Below are 19,619 nucleotides of genomic sequence, written 5' to 3' on the forward strand. Positions count from 1 at the left end.
AATAAAAATAAAAAACTAGGAATCTTGATTACAGTACAAGCATTTATTGAATTGCCAAAAAAACTGGCCCAAAGCAGGATTATGAAGGCAGATAATCAACAAGTGAAAGTCAGGGAAAGGGGAATGCTCCGTCTATACCTAAAGTTGCCATGCCTTGCAAGGTCACTTTGCAGATGAAGGTAAGTGTCTTCATCTCCAAATCTGAGATGTTTGGACAATTTATATTTATTCCGTGACAGATCTATTTTAGAACTCCTTACCTGAGGGCACCATTTGTTCATACACAGAAAAAAAAGAAAAACTAGATCCATTTACAGAAAATACGTTGGCAACCTTCAGTCTTGAAAAACTATGGTATCGCACTCTGAAAGGTGGTTCTGGAACAGCGTCTAGTGTTTACAGAAAATATAGCAATGGAAATTTCCTACAGTGAAGGAATTACATCAAACAAGCATAATTCTACTCATTGTGCTCAATTGTGAGTATGAAAGAACTTGCATAAGGCTCAAGCATAGCCTATGCAGCTTGACTTTCACACATATGTAATACATGACAAAAGCATTTCACTCAGAGACCCATGGCTGGCCTCTTCACCACACTCTTCTGCCTGCCCACCCACCACAGTCCTTGTTTTTTGAGAAAGAATCTTCCCACATTCCCAGCTTCTGTGTGGAGCACTCCTGTCAAATCTTATGTTATGTGCATAGGAAGTGGGGTACAACTTTCCTCCAGAATGAGAGAAGGCTCATCAGTTAGTTAAGTATGTGAACCAGTCCTTAAGGAAAGGCCACACCTCAGTCACATAAGACTCTACAAGCACTGCACAGCAGCAAGTCAACATGACTTCTATCCATTGCCTGACCTGAAGTTGTTTGTTAGAAGAAAGGCTACACAATACCTGGAAAGCAAAGCTGTGGCAATCCATTAAGATCAACATCTTTGGGAACAGTAATATCTTCAGTCTCAGGAGTTTTCTGGCCCCCATTGAGAGTGCTCGCGCTTTCAATCTTCGGTTTCTCTTTCTTCCTTCGAAAGGAACGTCGTTTTGATTTATTCAATGCATTACTATTTATATTTGCCATTTGCGACTCCTGTTTGCTGATAAATGGAGGAACAAAGACGGAAAGAACTTCAGGTTCTAACGAAGGAAAGCTTTTCACATCTTTTTTCTGAGCAGCCTAAAAAACAAAGAACAAAACTTAAACCCAATCTTGCTCCCAATGATGGTTCACATATTACTATCTTATTTTTTCAAGTAGTTCTTTTGGCTATAAAGCTCCAACATTGCTAAAATAACACCTGCATTTTACAAAGTGTGTGACTATTTTATGCTCACAAGTCCACCCTTTATGTTCAATAAACTTATGTAGTACCTACATTTGTATATCAGATGCCAACAGATTTAAGCGAAAATTTTTTGCATACATGTAGTCAAGTTCCACTGAAAGCATAAAGCACTGTGCATATAAAAGCACTGTGAGTTTCTTAGCCCAGAAGCCAAACATATAAAAACACTGAGTTTCCTAGCCCAGAGAGAACTGAACTTGACACACATATCCATAAGAACAGCCCCACTGGATCAGGCCATAGGCCCATCTAGTCCAGCTTCCTGTATCTCACAGCGGCCCACCAAATGCCCCAGGGAGCACACCAGATAACAAGAGACCTCATCCTGGTGCCCTCCCTTGTATCTGGCATTCTGACAGAGCCCATTTCTAAAATCAGGAGGTTGCGCATACACATCATGGCTTGTAACCCCGTAATGGATTTTTCCTCCAGAAACTTGTCCAATCCCCTTTTAAAGGCATCCAGGCCAGACGCCATCACCACATCCTGTGGCAAAGAGTTCCACAGACCAACCACACGCTGAGTAAAGAAATATTTTCTTTTGTCTGTTCTAACTCTCCCAACACTCAATTTTAGTGGATGTCCCCTGATTCTGGTGTTCTGTGAGAGTGTAAAGAGCATCTCCCTATCCACTCTGTCCATCCCCTGCATAATTTTGTATGTTTCAATCATGTCCCCCCTCAGGTGTCTCTTTTCTAGGCTGAAGAGGCCCAAATGCCGTAGACTTTCCTCATAAGGAAGGTGCCCCAGTCCAGTTATCATCTTAGTCGCTCTCTTTTGCACCTTTTCCATTTCCACTATGTCTTTTTTGAGATGTGGCAACCAGAACTGGACACAATACTCCAGGTGTGGCCTTACCATAGATTTGTACAACGGCATTATAATATCAGCCGTTTTGTTCTCAAAACAAAATCCATGGGACCATTTTTGATCTTGTCCATATTTTTCACAGTCATTCCATTATTTCAGTCTTCAAGGAGCCAGCCACTTCCTCACCCCCACAAGCTGAAACACTCCCATGATTCCCCCCCCCAAAAAGCAGAGGATGTGGTCACCATCAACATTCAGCACACACGATGATCAAGCTCCCAGTGAAAAGATCCTATGGAGCAGAGGTTCTCAAACTTTGAGGGAGCTTTACACCCTCTGTAAGTTCTTGCAGGGGAGGGGCTAGGGCAGCTACACAATCCCCAGGATCATGTCACTAAGGGGGGCGACGGGGGTGCTTTGTACTCATGTTATGTAGGCAGGGCTGCAGCAGGCTGCAGGAGGTGCAGGAAGCCCTGCGCAGCACGCCCCAAAGCTTGAAACGTTCGCTAAAAGCGGGCGCAAAGCACCCCCTGCAAAGCAGAAGTGCTTCGCGCCCACTTTCAGTGAACGTTCCAAGCCTCGGGGCACTGTGCAGGGCTGCGCAGGGCTCCCGCACCTCCTGCAGCCTGCTGCAGCCCTGCCTACATAACATGAGTGCAAAGCACCCCCCTCACCCCCCTTAGCAACACGATCCTGGGGATCGCGTCGCTGCCTCCCTCCCCTTCCCCCGCCCTTTAAAGGGACAGGGGAAGCATTACACAAACTGGTAGGTTGAGACCCACCAGTTTGAGAACCACTGCTATGGAGGAAAGCACCATACATAAACAGATGACATTCAGTTCCGTCTTCTTCAACCAACCCAGCTAGCTTTATTTAGCCTTAGTATCTGTCCATGATGCATGATTGGGTGGGTGGAAGTGAGCAACCTAAGAAAACCTGAAATAAGGACTCCAATCACTGAATAAGTTCAGCACTCCCTGCTCACTCTGGCTTGAAGGGGGGGGTCCCTGGATCCATAACCATGTCCGGGTGCTCAGGATGCAGTGATTGACTTTCTACAACAACATCCAGTTCAAACAAATTCATGCAGAGAGGCCGCCTCTTATAGTCTGCCTTGCTACAAGGTATTTAAAGCAGCCAACAATTACAAAGATAGCCACTTTGAATGTTTGTCGGAGAGATAAAGCAGGGCAAAAATTTGTAACTAATAAAATATTTAAACCAGAAATTTCAAGAAAATATCCATCATGCTGACTTTTCAAAATCTAGTGCACCCCAGAACCAGCGTATTGGTACTATAGTGTAGAATACAGTTGTAAAAGTACAGGTCCGTCCGTGGATTTGGGACCTGCGAATTTAACGGACCATAGGTTCCAAACCTGCAGCGGAGGGCTGGACCCGAGATCCTGGAATTTATCTCTGGTCATGTGTGCAAGGCTTTCTGGGGCTCACAGAGGCCGTGCACAAGCCTCAGAAAGGCCTCCAGAGGTGCCAAAAAAGCACTTTCAATTTTTATGAAAACCAAGTGCCTTTCTGACACCGACAGAGGCCTTTCTGAGGCCCACAGAGACCTCAGCGGCCCTCAAAAACATCTTTGAACATGACAAAAGAACATCTCCGGTTGCGTCCAAAGATCCTACGAACCAGAGTCACGGATCTGCTTAACCGTGGGTTTTGGTATCTGCAGGGGAGTCTGGAAACAGATCCTCCACAGATACTGAGTTCCAACTATATCACAATGAAGACTGAATAGACAGAGAAATTTTGTTAACCTGAAATTCAATACTGTTTTTGAAAGGATGATCAGCCTGGCAAGTAAGAACCCACTGTCCCTGAACTACCTTGTTGTACCAACAAAATAGTTAGGATAAGGGACCCAGAGATGCCCAAGAGGAATAGTGCCTAGTGGTTAGCACACATTTCACTGGTTTGCAGCTATATGGGGGAGGGAACTGGTAGTTTTTAATCCACTATCACCATCCTGGGCTACGGAGACCAGGTAGAAGGGACCCATATGGGAAAACTCTCCTCCAAGGAGAGCACTCCAAAAATCAAAGCCACAGTGGCATCTCAACCATGCAGGAAATACACTGAATTGCCTGTGAACATGTACTATGCAGCAGGAAAAAAAAAATCTTATTCAAAATCCAAAAGACAGTGAGTGTAACAAAAGGGGAAAGAGGGGGATAGAAAAAAGTAAAAGCAGGTTGACAGAAAATGCCTGAACTTAGTTGGAGGGACACAAAGTAAAGCTTAATCAAATAGATTTATTATTATTGTTATTATTTAACAACAACAACAACAACAACAACTACTACTACTACTACTACTACTACTACTACTACTACTACTACTACTACTACTACTACTACTACTACTACTACTACTACTTTATTTTTACCCCACCTTTCTCCCCAGAGGGACTCAAGGCGGCTCACAACAAAGGTTAAAAACAAATTTAAAAACAGATAAAAACATATTTGCAACACATCTTAAAAAACAGTAGTCAGACAAAAGTGTAAAAGAGTATAGAGCAGCAGTTTATAAAAGGATCCAGGCCTATAACCAGCTCTTAAAATGGTATTAAAAGATGTTAAAAATGATGTTTAAAAGGCCAGGAACTCAGAAGGCTTGTCTAAACAGAAGAGTCTTCAGGCCTCACCAGAAAGTTTCAAGAGTCAAGGGGGAAGGAATTCCATAGCATTGGTGCCACTACTGAGAAGGCCCTATTTCTTGCCACCACCCCATGTACCTCCCTAGGCAGCAGTACTTTTAAAAAGGCCTTCTCTGATGACCTAAGAGGACGAGCAGGATTGTATGGCAGTAGGCGATCTCTAAGAGACCCTGGCCCAGAGCAGTATATAACTTTAAAGGTCAAAACCAGCACCTTGAATTGGGCCTGGAAACAAATAGGCAGCCAGTGCAGCCACTGGAGAAGCAAACTGACAGAGTCAAACCACCTACCTCCAGTAACTACATGGGGCGCCGCATTCTACACTAGTTGCAGTTTCCGAACCGTCTTCAAGGGCAGCCCCACATAGAGCGCGTTACAATAATCTAACCTTGATGTCACCGTGGCATGGATCACCGTGGCCAGGTCTGCACGATCCAAGTACAGCTGCAGCTGGCACACCAGCCGAAGCTGAGCAAAGGCCCCCCTAGCCACAGCCATCACCTAGGAACCCAGGAGCAGCTGCAAGTCCAGGTGGACCCCCAAGGGGCAGACCTGCTCCTTCAGGGGGAGCGCAACACCATACAGCACAAGCTGATACTCCAGCACCTGTACTGAGGATTTCCGAACCAGGAGAGCCTCTGTCTAATCCGGATTTAATTTCAGCTTGTTAGCCCTCATTCAGATCCTCACTGCCTCCAGTCAGCGCTCCAGAACCTCAACCTGGAATCTGGAGGAAAGGAGAGATAGAGCTGGGTGTCATCAGCCATATTGATGGCACCCCACTCCAAATTCCCAGATGACCTCTCCCAGTGGTTTCATATAGATGTTAAATAGCAAGGGGGACAGAACTGAACCCTGTGGCACCCCACACCTCAAGGGCCAGGGTGACAAACAGGCATCCCCCAGCACCACCATCTGGGACCGATCCACCAAGTAGGAGTGGAACCACCGCAAAACAGTGCCTCCAACTCCCAACCTGGTCAATCGGCCCAGAAGAATACCATGGTCGATGGTATTGAAAGCCGCTGAGAGGTCCAGCAGGACCAACAGGGACGCACTCCCCCTGTCCAGTCCGCAGCGTAGGTCATCCACCAAGGCAACCAAGTGGTTTCTGTCCCAAAACCCAGCCTGAAACCAGATTGAAAAGGATCCAGATAATCCGCTTCATCCAAGACCCTCTAGAGTTGAGACGCCACCATGCGCTCAATCACCTTGGCCAGAAACGGGATGTTGGCCGGTAGTTGTCTAATACAGTGGAATCCAGGGAGGGTCTCTTCACGAGCGGCTGAACCACCAGCCGCTTCAAAGCAAGCAGCAGCGTCCCCTCCATCAAAGAAGAATTGACCACCCTCCACTCAGCCAGCCCACCCCAGGCAGCTCATCAACCAAGCCAAGCAGACAGGCAGATGGCCTCACACTCCAAAGGAGTCTGTCCACATCCTCAGGCTGTACAAGCTGAAAAGAATCCCACAACACCGGACAAGCAGTTGCCAAGGGGACATCGCCAGACATTGTCAATGTGGCATCCAAGTCATGTCGAATATGATTGATTTTATCTGCGAAATGTTGTGCAAACACGTCACAATGGCTGACTGCATGTTCCTCCTGGTCTACTGGAGGGGCCTGATGGAGGTGGCCTTGACCCACACGGAACACTTCTGTCGGATGGTTCTCAGCAGACGCAATGATATCAGAGAAGAAAAATCTCTTCGCTGCTACCACCGCCACGGAATAGGCTCTGTAGTGAGCTCTACTCCATGTCCGATCAGATTCATCACAGGTTTTCTGCCACCATTGCTCTAGATGCCTGCCCTGCCGCTTCATCATTCGCAGCTCCTCGGTGAACCAAGGAGCCGCTCCAAGTCTGTGACGTGGCAGAGCAATCTCATCCACTGCCCTGGTCATTTCCCCATTCCAGAGGTCAACCAGGGCCTCAGACAAGACGCCAGTCTTGGCAGTGGAAAAATCCCCCAGAGCCCTCAGGAAACCCTCAGGATCCATTAGCCTCCGGGGGCGGACCATAGAATGTGAAGGTAAGAAGTCGCAACAAGCCTAAATCTTACCAGGAAGTGATCTGTCCATGACAACGGAGTGATCTTAATCTACATCCAGATCGCTACCCCCTTGCCCAGCTATAATCAGCAGTCCAGCACATGCCCTGCTGTATGTGCTGGGGCCAGGATCTTCTGGGACACGCCTATGGTTGTCATGGAGGCCATGAAATCCTGAGTTGCACCTGCTGCAGGGGCCTCGGCACGAACATTGAAGTTCCCCAGCACAAGTAGGAGGGGGGACTCCACTGCTACCCCCGAGATCAACCCAGTCAGCTCAGGCAGGGAGACTGTTGGTCAGCAGGGCGGGCGGTACACCAACAGAATCCCAATCCTGTCCGGCCCTCTCAACACAACATGCAGGCACTCGTATATACATATAACCAGTAACACTCAGCAAATGGAGCTGGTATGCTACAAAAGCCCACTCTAAAGCATACAAAACTGTTTTTAAGGAGAAGGGTATGACCCATGGCTATCTGAGTTTGACATTGTACACTGGGGTCAAACAGCATGAATCCTCATTTTATTTTTGCTTCTTAAGAAACAGGAGAAAATAGTCATTACTGTACTGTAATTCCCCCAGTTCAAAAGCCCCTGCAAAGGAGCTGCAGATTCACTCAAGGATTGTACAATAAGCCTAGAATAACTATCAATACAAAGATTCATGTTCAATAAGTGAGCCATAATGCTAGACTAATCCCTATCCAGAAACCCTGGGGGACAAACAAGAAAAAGAAGTTGCAACTCAACAGGAAAATGCAGCAATTAAGCTTTATGGAGGTTTGATGACTAAGATACTGCTGCATATCAGAGCATACCAGTGATGCATCACAAGTTGATGACATGCCAACTTTCAGCACCACAGCACCTCTCCATTTCAGAATGCTCCCATCCAGAGGCTTATTTGTTTGCAAAGTACTTTGTGCAAGAATTATCTCACCTTGCACAAGGCAAAAAACCTTTACAAAGCTGACACTACACAACACTGAAATTTGCAACCAAACACTCTGAGCCAAAAAAAAACCGAGGAGGAAGTTAAATTAGTGAGCCAGTCAAGATAATTCTAAGTGCCTGTAATTCATTTAAACATTTACAAGGGAATCTGTGGAAGAGAGCCTGGCTTTGATTTTCAGCCTCAGGGTGGGCATACCAGTTTGTAAATGCATCTTTGCATAGCTGGGTAGCAGAAAAATGTGGCTGCACTGGTTTAAACAAAATCCATGCCTGAAAGGACAAAACCTGTTCCAATGTTTTGCCCTGCCACCTTGTGCCAGTCCAAGTGCAGCAAACAACTGTCCAGAGACCCTCTCAAAAAAGCAGATGGCTGCTGAGTTTTTACCTGGTAAGCTTCTTGCACTCTGTCCCTAGAAACGCCGACCAGGACGCAGATCTCCAACACAGCGGAAGGCAGCAGGTCTTCCATAGCAGGGGCACCGACGAAGGGGACCAAGCCCCCCCCCACTCCTTCCAGTACAAACCAGCCTACCCAGGGGACTCAAGATCCACTCCAGTCATCACTCCTAAAAACCAGAGAACGTGATGTTAAAGACAGCTGGCATCAGTGTCACCCACATTCCAGTGTCTTCTCCCCCCCCCCAAGAGTAATGGGGGGTGAGTTTCCTAAGACAGTCTCCAAAGACAGATTTTCCTCACCCCGATTGGGTAGGAAATGTCATCAGGAGACCAAAGATATATAAGGGAGGTGTGGTGGGTGTTGAGGCAGAGCCTCCCCAATGGAGCCCTTCAAAAAGCAACACTGCCGCCTTGTGAGGTGCTCACGCACACTCAACCCAGGTGCTTTGCTTAACGGTAGTGGCGCTTTTTGAAGGGCTCCAGTGGGGAGGCTCTGCCTCACCTCACACAGCTGTGATGCTTTGAAAGGACTCTGGTGGGGGGGCTCTGCCTCACCCACCTCCCCACCCACTGCACGCCCCTGATAGATACACACATGCAAATGCACACTGTATACACACACACACAAGATATATATAGACCTTGGGGCTCTTTGGGGAGAAAGGCAGAGTATAGATCAATTAAATAAACAATAAATAAATAAATATGTGTGGACACAGATATATATACATACACTACATACAAATACACACATGCACACAAACTAGGTATATACATGTAAATGCACATATATACGTTACATATATATACACACACTGCATATACACACACCATATATATACACACACAGTGTGTGTATATATGTAACGTGTATATATCTGCGCACACATACATGATACTCGTTACAGGCATGCGCTCGCCTTCCCTTCTTCAGTGGAGTCTCCCCCGCCCGGACGGGCCCCGAGGGGCTCCCAGAGAGAAGGGGAGGGGAAGGGACGGGGGGTATCTGAGTGCCCCGCTCCTCCCACAGGCACACGAGGCGGGCAGCCAGCCAGCCAGCCAGCCAGCCGCCCGCCCCGGGGAGGGCCCCCCCGCCAGCCCCGCGCGCCACCGACCGCCGCTCTCGCCCGCACGGCCTGAGCGCAGGTGCGGCAGGGGTCGGCGGGGCGGTCAGTCGGTCGCTACTCACCTCACCTGACGGGCGCCGGCAGCCACCTCGCCTCACTGCGCTCGGGGGGGGGCAGGGAAGGCGCCCCGCCCGGCGCCTCCTACCCCTGCCCGCCAACCGCCGACGAGGGAGTCAGCAGGCTGCCAACGTCGGCCGCAGCCTCCGCGCTGCCCATTGGCCGCCGCTTGCCCCGCCCTCGACTCTCGCCCTCCCCCACCGTTATGCAGAGGCCCTCAGAAGCCCCGCTCCGCTCGCGCAGCCCCTCAGAAGCCTTCCCCCTGCTGATTGGTCGCTGCCCTCCCTTCACACCGGCACCGCGCACTGCCGCCTCTGCTTGCCCATTGGCTGCCGCCCTCCCTTTACTCTCCCCTCTCGCCCCACCCTCGAGAGCCGTGGCCAATGGGAGCCACGGGCCCTGAAGCAGTTGGGGCGGGGCCTATCTGCAAAGGGGGGCAACAGCAGTGAAGGCTGAGGGGAGGCTGGCACTGGCCTGAGGAACAGTGACTGACCCAGCCCTGCCTGCTCTTGCCCCACCCACTGGCTGACTCAGAGTAGACCCACTGCTGTGAGGGCTCCTCCTGGATGGGGGGACAGAGGCGTAGCTGCGGTGGAGCCTGAGGGGCACCTGCCCCGGGTGCAGTGCCAGGGGGTGCAAGGCAGTCACTTCTGGGTTCTCCCTGAGGTGCTGGCAGCTTCGCACCCCTCCATTCCTTCTCCAGTGGAGGCTCCCCAAAAGGGGAGCTTCCACAGGAGAAGGAATGGGGGGCACGAAGCCGCCAGCACCTCAGGAAGAACCCAGAAGTGACATCACAGCGTCATGTCACATCACTGCCCCGGGCGTCTCTGCAGTGACATCACAATGCCATGTGACAGCACTGCCCCCGGCACCACTGCAGTGACATCACAATCCCATGTGACATCGCTGCCCCGGGTGCCACTGCAGTGACATCACAAAGCCATGTGACATCACTGCCCCGGGCGCCACTGCAGTGACATCGTTTCTGCCCGTTTGTGAAGCTGCTACTTGGAGAACAGGCCCAATTTGAAGAGATTACCAGTTTTTTGTTCACCCTGAATAGCTTTGGGTGTTGAAAGAGCAGCTTTCTGTCCTCGTGAGTGCCACCCCCTCAAGGAAGATGAGGAACTGTGCCTTCCTCTTGCCAGCACCGAGTTCCTTGATTGAGAGTTGACCTGGACAGAAATAACACTTGTGGTGTTACGAAACATCAGCCACAGAAGAGACTTGTTGCTGTGGCATAGCTAATGATCCTGTAGCCCGGTGCCAAGCTCAAAATGTTGCCCCAGGAGTGATGTCACAACCGGAAGTGATGTCACACCCGGGCTTTTTTAAAGGTGAAAATTGGGAGAAACCTACCTTCTCCCCACAGCAGCTTGCCACCTGCTTGCTCTGCTGCCTCCCTCCAGTCAGTGGCATAGCTAAGGCATCTATCTGCTACCTGGCATCAGATTTGTAGCCGCCCCTCCCCCAGACAAAATCAAATTAATTAAGTAAATAAGTAAAAAAGTGTGCCCCTGATAGGTTTGAGACACTGTGCTGGTGTGAAGAGGGATGGTTATTCTCCCCTTGCTAAATATAAGAGGGGCACCACTTGGAAAAGTGCCTTTTACCCAGTTAGCAGGGGTAACTGTATTATGATACATGGAAATGAGAGCTGACTCATATTAAGACCTTATTAGTTTCATGCTGTATTATGATAGCATGTCATTGCAACATGTCAATAACATAATAATATGTTGCTGGCTCAGAACAATCAGTCTGATAGGTCAGTTCTGATTTAAGAAAATCCACTTTTTGTTCCATAAGGCAATGGAGTTTTCATTTTCTGGTTCACTGGCCATAACTTTTGATAGAATACAGATATTCCTATGCAGTTTGTTTCATTGCATTCTGCATTAAATTACCTTACCAATGATACATAACATGATGGTATTACTCATATATACCAAGATTTTCACAATTTTGGTAATTTGTGTCAGGTTCAGCTTGTTGCCCCCCTAAAGCTTGATACCCAGTGCAACTGCTACCCCCTGCACCCCTTAGCTATGCCACTGACTTGTTGCATAAGTGGGTGCTGGGGGATTTCTTTTTATGGTGTTCTTTTGCCTATGTTCTGTGTGTGTGTGGCCCCCAAGGAACCCAAGGGATGTACCTTAGGCCCCTTGATGCCTCTTCTGCCACTGTTGTTAATGCCAGGTGGCATGACCAATATGAACAGCAGTTGTCATTCCTTTGGTGCATCGTGGGAGAACCTGACCAAACATGGAAAAGAAATAGTGTTCCTTTTCCCTTGGTTGGCTATTTCTGTCTTTCCATGTTGCTGTCCTCTGAATTTGCCACAAAATGGGTGAGGGGTCATCTCAAGGCTCAAGACTGTGGAAGGACAACTCTTCAGTCACTGTGGAAATAAGAAATCAGAGGTATGAAGCAGCGAAGAGATGTTCCCTTTTGAAAAGGGAAGGTGTTACTCATATTCTTGCTTCCATAGTAGCATGCAGGCCTTCAGTATTCAGGTGATGGGTGCCATGCCTGTTTGCTCAGTAACGGCTGAAGGGCCCAATCCTATCCAATTTTCCAGCACCAGTGCAGCCACAATGCAGCACCCAAGGTAAGGGAACAAATGTTCCCATAACTTAAGGAGGCCTCTGTGACTGCCTCCCCACCACAGAACACAGTGCAAGCCCCACTGGCACAGCTGCACCAGCATGGGAAAATTGGATAGGATTGAGCCCTTCAGCCTGAATTTGCACCTGATACTGCACCTGATACTGGAGCTTATCTGTCACTGGTGCCCAATAATAGAATGCCAGCATTTTGGTAGGAGGCAGGATCTGAAAATGTGTTATTAATCTGAAAATGTACATGCTAGTTTATGCAGTATTGATATATATAATATTTAGCAGGTAGATTTGCAGGATACAAATCTGTGTTGATAGCTGTGCACAATGATAGGAAAGCATTGTACTAGTGTTTTTAATTTAAGAATTTCAAGCAGACTTCATAACAGTAACATATTCAAGCTACTTGCTTCCTTCCCTGCTATGATGGTCTGTTCTCTCAAAGGTGCCCATATTTATCCAGCAGATGATGTAGGAAATGGAAAGGGAAATACAGCAAGATCAAGTCAGAAATGAAAAGTATAAATGTGGTTATTGGTGATGCAATATCTCCACACTGCTGAGAGTCACTCGTCTCTATAAATATTGACCTGAAACATTCTCTTGCCTCCACTGAAGGGATCACCCAAGCACTTCAACAGAATAATATTATAAACTCTTTTTTTAAAGTGACAATCAGAAATAAATAATACAACAGAATAGTGAGCAAAAGGAAAAACACCAATGAGCAAAACAGAAAAACAAGGGAACTGAAAGAACTCAGGAGAAAGTAAAATAAAACAGTATAAGTCTTCACTACTCTCTTAAAAGTGGGCAACACCAGGGCAAGTCCCAAGGGAGAGAGTTCTACAAGTTGGGGGTCACTGCTGAGATTGCCCTCTCCCACATCTCTGCCAGCCATACCTTCCAGTCAAGGTGTGGGAAGTTTAAGCAAGGCCTCTGGTGATGAATGCCAAGTGCACGCATATTGATGTGGGAGAAGATAGTCCTTCAGGTATCCTGGTCCCAAACCATTTAGAGCTTCATAGTTAATAACCAGCATCCATTTTGACCAAAAACAATAGAAGCCAATGCATTTTACAGAGCACTGGTGAAATGTCTTCTATCAAAGGGATTAATACCCTGTCCACTGCATTCTGCATCACCAGTAGTTTTCAGACAATCTTCAAGGGCAGCTCCAAATAGATCATGTTACAGTAGTCCAGCTGTGCTACAACTAAGGCATGGATCACAGTACCCAGATTTATCTTCTCCTAGAAGGAGTGCACCTGGCTTACCAGCTGAAAATGCATAAGCCCAGCTGGCTGGATCTCCGTAGCAAAGCTGAATCCAGAAACATTCCCTAGATTTTGAACCTGATTCTTTGCAGTTCTGTAACTTTCTTGTGTAACTATCACAAAAGATGTGTGTTAAACCCTTCAAGGATCCTTCCACATGGTACTTGGGGTCCTCAATGGACCTCACACAACCAGAGAGTTCAAGAAACATTGGCCTCAGATGGTATTTGGTGGGTTTATCCTTTTCAGCAGTGTGTTGTTGCCACAACCTCAACTCCTGCTAGTAGGCAAAAATGCCCCCCCCCCCAAGTATTTCTGTCTTTTGCAACCATTTAAAGCTCTGTAATCAATCCCCTAAGCAAAGTAACTAAAAGTAAACATGACTTTTTCTTTAATAAACTCTATGTTCTTTTGAAAAGCCCAGTCTTGTAGTTACTGGTAGCCTAATTTGGAGGCACTTTGAGGTTGTTTGCTTGGCTTACCATGTCAGCGATCCCAAAATCATCAGACACTGCTGGATTTGACCTCTCTACAAGTCTTGCTAATTAATTCCCCAGTTTGGTTCAGTTTATGTTATTGTGTGCGTGCATGCACGACATGTGTAAGAACATACGTGTGCTTGTGAATGAGCAGTGTTGGGAGCACTTAGAAGGCATTGCATAATCAGTAACAGCACAAGCCTAAGCATGTTTAGTTAGAAATAGGTTCTACTGATTTCAGTGGTATTTACACCCTACTAAGAGGGCATAAGAATGCATCACTAGTGTTCTTTTGCATTTTTGTGACTTTTCCATGTTATTTAGATGTGTGGATTTGACCTAGGTGTCTCCTCATTTCTCTTGTAAATTCATCCAGCCTATGCAAATGTAGCTACTTTCAGAGCCTTTGACTTCCTTGTTCTGTAGGAAAATATGGTTCAAAAAAGGCAGTTGAACCACCCTGAGGGCACCCTTTTTGTCCTTCATAATCAACCTGATTGAACTGGCACCTCTTGTACTTCTGGTTCGCTGGTGCTGCTTAAACAACTTCGGATCCATATACTAGATGAGCATTGCACCATTTTGAACTTAGCAGAACCTAAGTGGACTTTACTGCTACAGGAAACCAAAGACTCATTTGAGGATATGAAACTGTCTTTCTGTGAGTCAAAGCACAGGTTGATACATCTATGGATTGGCTGCTCTGATTGGGCCAGTACTTTCCAAGATGCCAGGCAGAAATCTCTCCCATATCTTCCACTGCCAGGGATTGAGTGTCAGAGTTTCTGAATGCAAAGCTTGTACATAACGATTGGGCTGGGGCTGATTCTCAAACCAGTCACCCCTCTGCAGCGAGACTAGTAAGTGGTATCTAAGGAAACTTGATCTGAGGAGACCCACTGGGGCACTGGAGGCTTACCCCAGTGTATGGGATCAGAAGTTCCTTTACCTTGGGGAGGCCTCCAGTACTGCCACCCACCCACAGGTTGCAGCACACACTCTGTGACGCAGCTCCATCGTTGGGGGGGGGGGTTGGTTAGGATTGGGCTTGCAGAAATATAATAAAAGTCCATTTGCTACATTTACCGCTAATTCAAATAAATTAGACACAACTTAAGCCCATCTTTTCTAGCAGCTACTACATAGTATATCTTGCATATAACGTCAGGTGCACCGAAAAGACTTTCTTGTGTAACCACAAAAGCTAATCTTCTGTCAACACAAATTCTTGTTTAAATTTGATAAGCCTGCATCACAAGGTTACACAAGAAGGAGAAGGTTGTTATGAGCTGCAGCTATCAAGTCAATCAGCTTATTTAAAAGATTACGTTTTGGAGTCAAATTCATATACAACAAGAAAAAGCACCTTCAAGTCACCCTTACAATATTACAGGAGAATATTGTAAACATTGGGAGGGCAAGAGACTCGTTTTAAAATCAAAGGTGCATCTTAGATTTACAAGTACATTTTCATGCAGTAGATTGGAATTAAAAGTGCAAGTTGTTTAAAAAAAATTTAATCAGCAAGAAGGGGGGCCATTTACAAAGCTTGTTGCAGTGCTTGCAATATTTACCATGCCTCCCCCCTCTGGATATGCTATTGGTGCACACAGTGTACGTGGGAAGCTGGACTAGGGTACAGATCTGGAGATCCTCAGGAGCTGTAACCGTCCATCTTTCTATATTTGCATCTACAGTGTGTGCTCCTGCACTGTTGATATTAACCACTTCTGTAGCAAGTAGAGACAAAATTGGTTTGCCAGTGCACACTTTGTGCCAAGAAACAATACTGAAGTACAGAAAATGGGACTGAACATAAGAACATGAGCCCCACTGGCTCAGGCCAAAGGCCCATCTAGTCCACCTTCCTGAATCTCACAGTGGCCCACCAAATGCTTCAGGAAGCACACAAGACAGCAAGGCACTACCTGCGTCCTGGTGCCCTCCCCTGCATCTGGCAATCCGAGGTAGCTTAGCTCTAAAACCAGGAGCTTGTATGTATCTCTCATGACTTGTAACCCATGATGAACTTTCCTCCAGAAATTTGTCCAATCCCCCTTTAAAGGCATCTAGGCAGGATGCCATCACTACTTCCTGTGGCAAGGAGTTCCACACACTAATTACACGCTGGGTAAAGAAATATTTTCTTTTGTCTGTCCTAACTCTCCCAACACTCCATTTGAGTGGATGTGTCCTGGTTCTGAGAGGGAGAAGAATGTCTCTCTATCCATTATATCCATCGCCTGCATAATTTTGTATGTCTCAATCACGTCTGCCCTCAGGCGCCTCTTTTCTAGGCTGAAGAGCTTCTCTTCTGTGATGCCATGCTGATGGACATGCCCCTGAAAGATGTCTGCCTGCTTAACATGTATGCTACTAGCATTAGTGAATGATTGAGGCTCCTGATAAACTATGTTAAATACTGTTGCTTCTATTTCTGTCAAATATATTGATAAAACTAGAAAGCAAATGAGTTGATGTTTTTAAACTGTGAGTTCTCAGCTCTTAGAATTCTTCCATTCCACCCTTCTCTTCCTTTTACAGTCCAAGGAGCAGGAGAAGCAGAGGCTGGTGCATCTTCTGGCATGGCATCTCCGGAAGCCACCGGAAAGTCTCCAGAAATAGCTTCAGTCAGAGTTGGTAACTTCACCTTATAGAAAGTGGCCTTTGTTTCTTGTTTTGCATTTTGTTTATTAATTCTCTTCTATAGAGCCTTTCTGCTGCAAGCACTTCAGTCTCTCCATGTGCCCCTGATCTTGCAGGGGCTCCTGCCTTCTCCCTATCAGTGACACCTTTTGGTTTTCCTGCTGTTATCCCCCCCCCCCCCATCAAAACACAAGGTGAATTTGTTATCTTGGAAAGGTGAATTATTCATCACAAGCTCTTCTTGAGTCACTGTTTTCAGAGTCAGTCATCCAGACTTTCCTTACCTTCTTTTGTTCCTGCTGAGTTTAATGAAGTATTCTTGATTGGAGGCTCTGTTTTTTATGATGCTGTTTGGGAAGTTTTTCCTAACTTAGCTTCTCCCACCTGGAAGGCGGGTTTACAGTATCTTAGGCACGCAAAATTTCTAGGCACGCTCCTCATTATAAGCGCTGTGATTATCCCTGCTGCATCAATGAACTTAGCATATGAAGAAAAGAGATCTATTTTATCTCACATCTTAAGAATTAGGCCCATACTTTTCCTAAGTGGATTCAGGTCATTGCCATATAGAGCAGATTTCAAAGGCTGATCTGTGTTCATTTACTTGCAGTGCTGAAATTTTCTGCCTCTTACCATAAGAACATAAGAACATAAGAACAGCCCCACTGGATCAGGCCATAGGCCCATCTAGTCCAGTTTCCTGTATCTCACAGCGGCCCACCAAATGCCCCAGGGAGCACACCAGATAACAAGAGACCTCATCCTGGTGCCCTCCCTTGCATCTGGCATTCTGACATAACCCATTTCTAAAATCAGGAGGTTGCACATACACATCATGGCTTGTACCCCATAATGGATTTTTCCTCCAGAAACTTTTAAACTTTTAAACTCCAGTTTCCTCCAGAAACTTTTAAAGGCATCTAGGCTAGACGCCAGCACCACATCCTGTGGCAAGGAGTTCCACAGACCAACCACACGCTGAGTAAAGAAATATTTTCTTTTGTCTGTCCTAACCCGCCCAACATTCAATTTTAGTGGATGTCCCCTGGTTCTGGTATTATGTGAGAGTGTAAAGAGCATCTCCCTATCCACTCTGTCCATTCCCTGCATAAGTTTGTATGTCTCAATCATGTCCCCCCTCAAGCGTCTCTTTTCTAGGCTGAAGAGGCCCAAATGCCGTAGCCTTTCCTCATAGGGAAGGTGCCCCAGTCCAGTTATCATCTTAGTCGCTCTCTTTTGCACCTTTTCCATTTCCACTATGTCTTTTTTGAGATGCGGCGACCAGAACTGGACCAGAGAAGGCCTCAGTTGGATTACAGAAAATTTTCTGTGCTGTTTAATCAAAGTATTTTTTTTTCCTTTAATAATACTGCTATTGAGAGATCACCAAACTGGGCACAGTTCACCAATTTGTTCTTTTGCATAGGTGCTGCTGAAATGAATGGGAGCAGCACAAGAATATCAGAGAGTTCCATTGGACCAGATCAAGATCCATCTGACCTGGCATTCTGTTTCCAATACTAAGTAGCAGGGCCAGCTCCAGTTTTCAGGGGACCTTTGGTAAACTGCCCTGCATTGACACCCCCCCCCCCCGTAGCATTGCTAAGGAAGCAAGCTGGTGCAGACCGCCCTAGGTGCAACACCCTCGATGGGGTGGGGGGTGATAGGCATGCCACCCAAGTCCCCACCAAGAGGATCTCTGTGTAGCATATGGACCCTAGCATACTCTGAATGACCACAGATAGTGACCCCCCTGAAGCACGTGGTGGTGGGTGCAATGACATGATGACTTAATTGCGTCACCACTGAACTACTTCCAGGTGCCACGTATTGTATCTGCATGCCAGGCACCAGTGGCCCAGGTTCACCACTGCTTCCTATACCCACTGCTCAGCCCGATTAGGCGAGCGGGGGATGCTCAACCTCCAAAGGAGAGTGAGATCACAGAGGCACTGAAACTCAAGGAGGTGGTAACCCCAGCCTCTACATACCTGCGACCATGCTGCTGCTGCTGCTGATTCTCCTGCCCCTGACATCTTGGAAGGGCCTCACATGGCACCCCCTTCCAGCCTGGTCCCTGGGGCATCCCACGTCCACCCCCTGCTTGATATGCCACTGGATTGGAGCAATGCTGGACAGCCATAAAGCAACCTAGCTTTTAGTCCCCAAGCTAAACAATGGTCACATTTCACATATCAGGGCAGGGGTGCTCACACTTTTTTGGCTCTAGAGCTACTTTGAAACCCAGCAAGGCCCGGAGATCTACCAGAGTTTTTTTTACAATGTTCACGCCATCATAACATATAACATTTATGCGTACAATGTATGTTGGTGTACCTTGAGCCCCACTGAGTATAACAGGACTCACTCCTGAGTAGACGTGACTAGGATTAGGCTGTGAGGCTGCAATCCTAGCCACACTTACCTGGCAGTAAGCCCCATTGAGTACAATGGGCCTTACTCCTGGCGTTTCCTCCCAGAGGCACCTGAAGGGGGGGGGTCGGCACTCCGCGATCTACTCATTTTGCCTCGCGATCTACTGGTAGATCGCGATCCACCTATTGAGCATCAGGGTGCTAATGTTCAGAAACCAGGACTGCTGTCTCCTGTGTGCTTTTTTCCAGGCTAACTTTGGTGTCTTTCAGTTCTCTGCGCCAAGTGCAAAGGGCATGTGCCATAGGCCTGCTAGCCCCTTTGTCAGTACCAGGTGCTGGCAAATGCCCAATCACATGTGCTAAGATATTAGGCTGATGACAGTCTTCAAAACGTGTTCAGAACACAGCCCTGGCCTAATGCCCCCATTCCTCTATGCCTGAGGCTTTTTGCTGCTGGGGAGCAGGTTTTCAACATGCCTGATGATCTCCGGTCCTGCTGTCAAAAGGCTGTGTGGAGAAATTGGCCATTGAACAAGGCTGGCCCTTAGTCTTTTCAAGTGAAAGGTACACATGCAATATTCCACACACTTCTCCAGTTGTCACTTCATTCAAGGAAAAATATCTGAAGCTTCCTTGATGAAACAGATGTCAAATCCAGAAAGTGCTTAAACAGGTAGTAAACGCCCAGGGCATATCCCTGTTGTCTTAAGCCACAAGGAATGTAAACTTGGCCAAAGTATTGTTCAGTGGAGATAACATTTGTATCTACAACCCGAATTCATGCTCCTGGGGCACTCTC

At 47.1% G+C, this 19,619-nt stretch overlaps 1 protein-coding gene across 1 annotated transcript in view; it reads right to left on the reverse strand.

The window, feature by feature from the left end:
• DENND3 (DENN domain containing 3) overlaps nt 1-9,585 on the reverse strand; it is a 35,173-nt gene extending 25,588 nt beyond the window's left edge. Inside the window, exons 1-3 of the mRNA XM_066625802.1 lie at nt 9,428-9,585; nt 8,225-8,405; nt 899-1,178 (exon numbers count right to left, since the gene is read on the reverse strand). Coding sequence (XP_066481899.1) covers nt 899-1,178; nt 8,225-8,308 — 364 coding nt within the window. The 5' untranslated portion in view covers nt 8,309-8,405; nt 9,428-9,585. The remainder of the gene's footprint in view (nt 1-898; nt 1,179-8,224; nt 8,406-9,427) is intronic.
• Nucleotides 9,586-19,619: the final 10,034 nt, after the last annotated feature.

The sequence above is a fragment of the Tiliqua scincoides genome, chromosome 4 (assembly GCF_035046505.1).
Source record: "Tiliqua scincoides isolate rTilSci1 chromosome 4, rTilSci1.hap2, whole genome shotgun sequence".
In the NCBI taxonomy this organism is placed as follows: Eukaryota; Metazoa; Chordata; class Lepidosauria; order Squamata; family Scincidae; genus Tiliqua; species Tiliqua scincoides.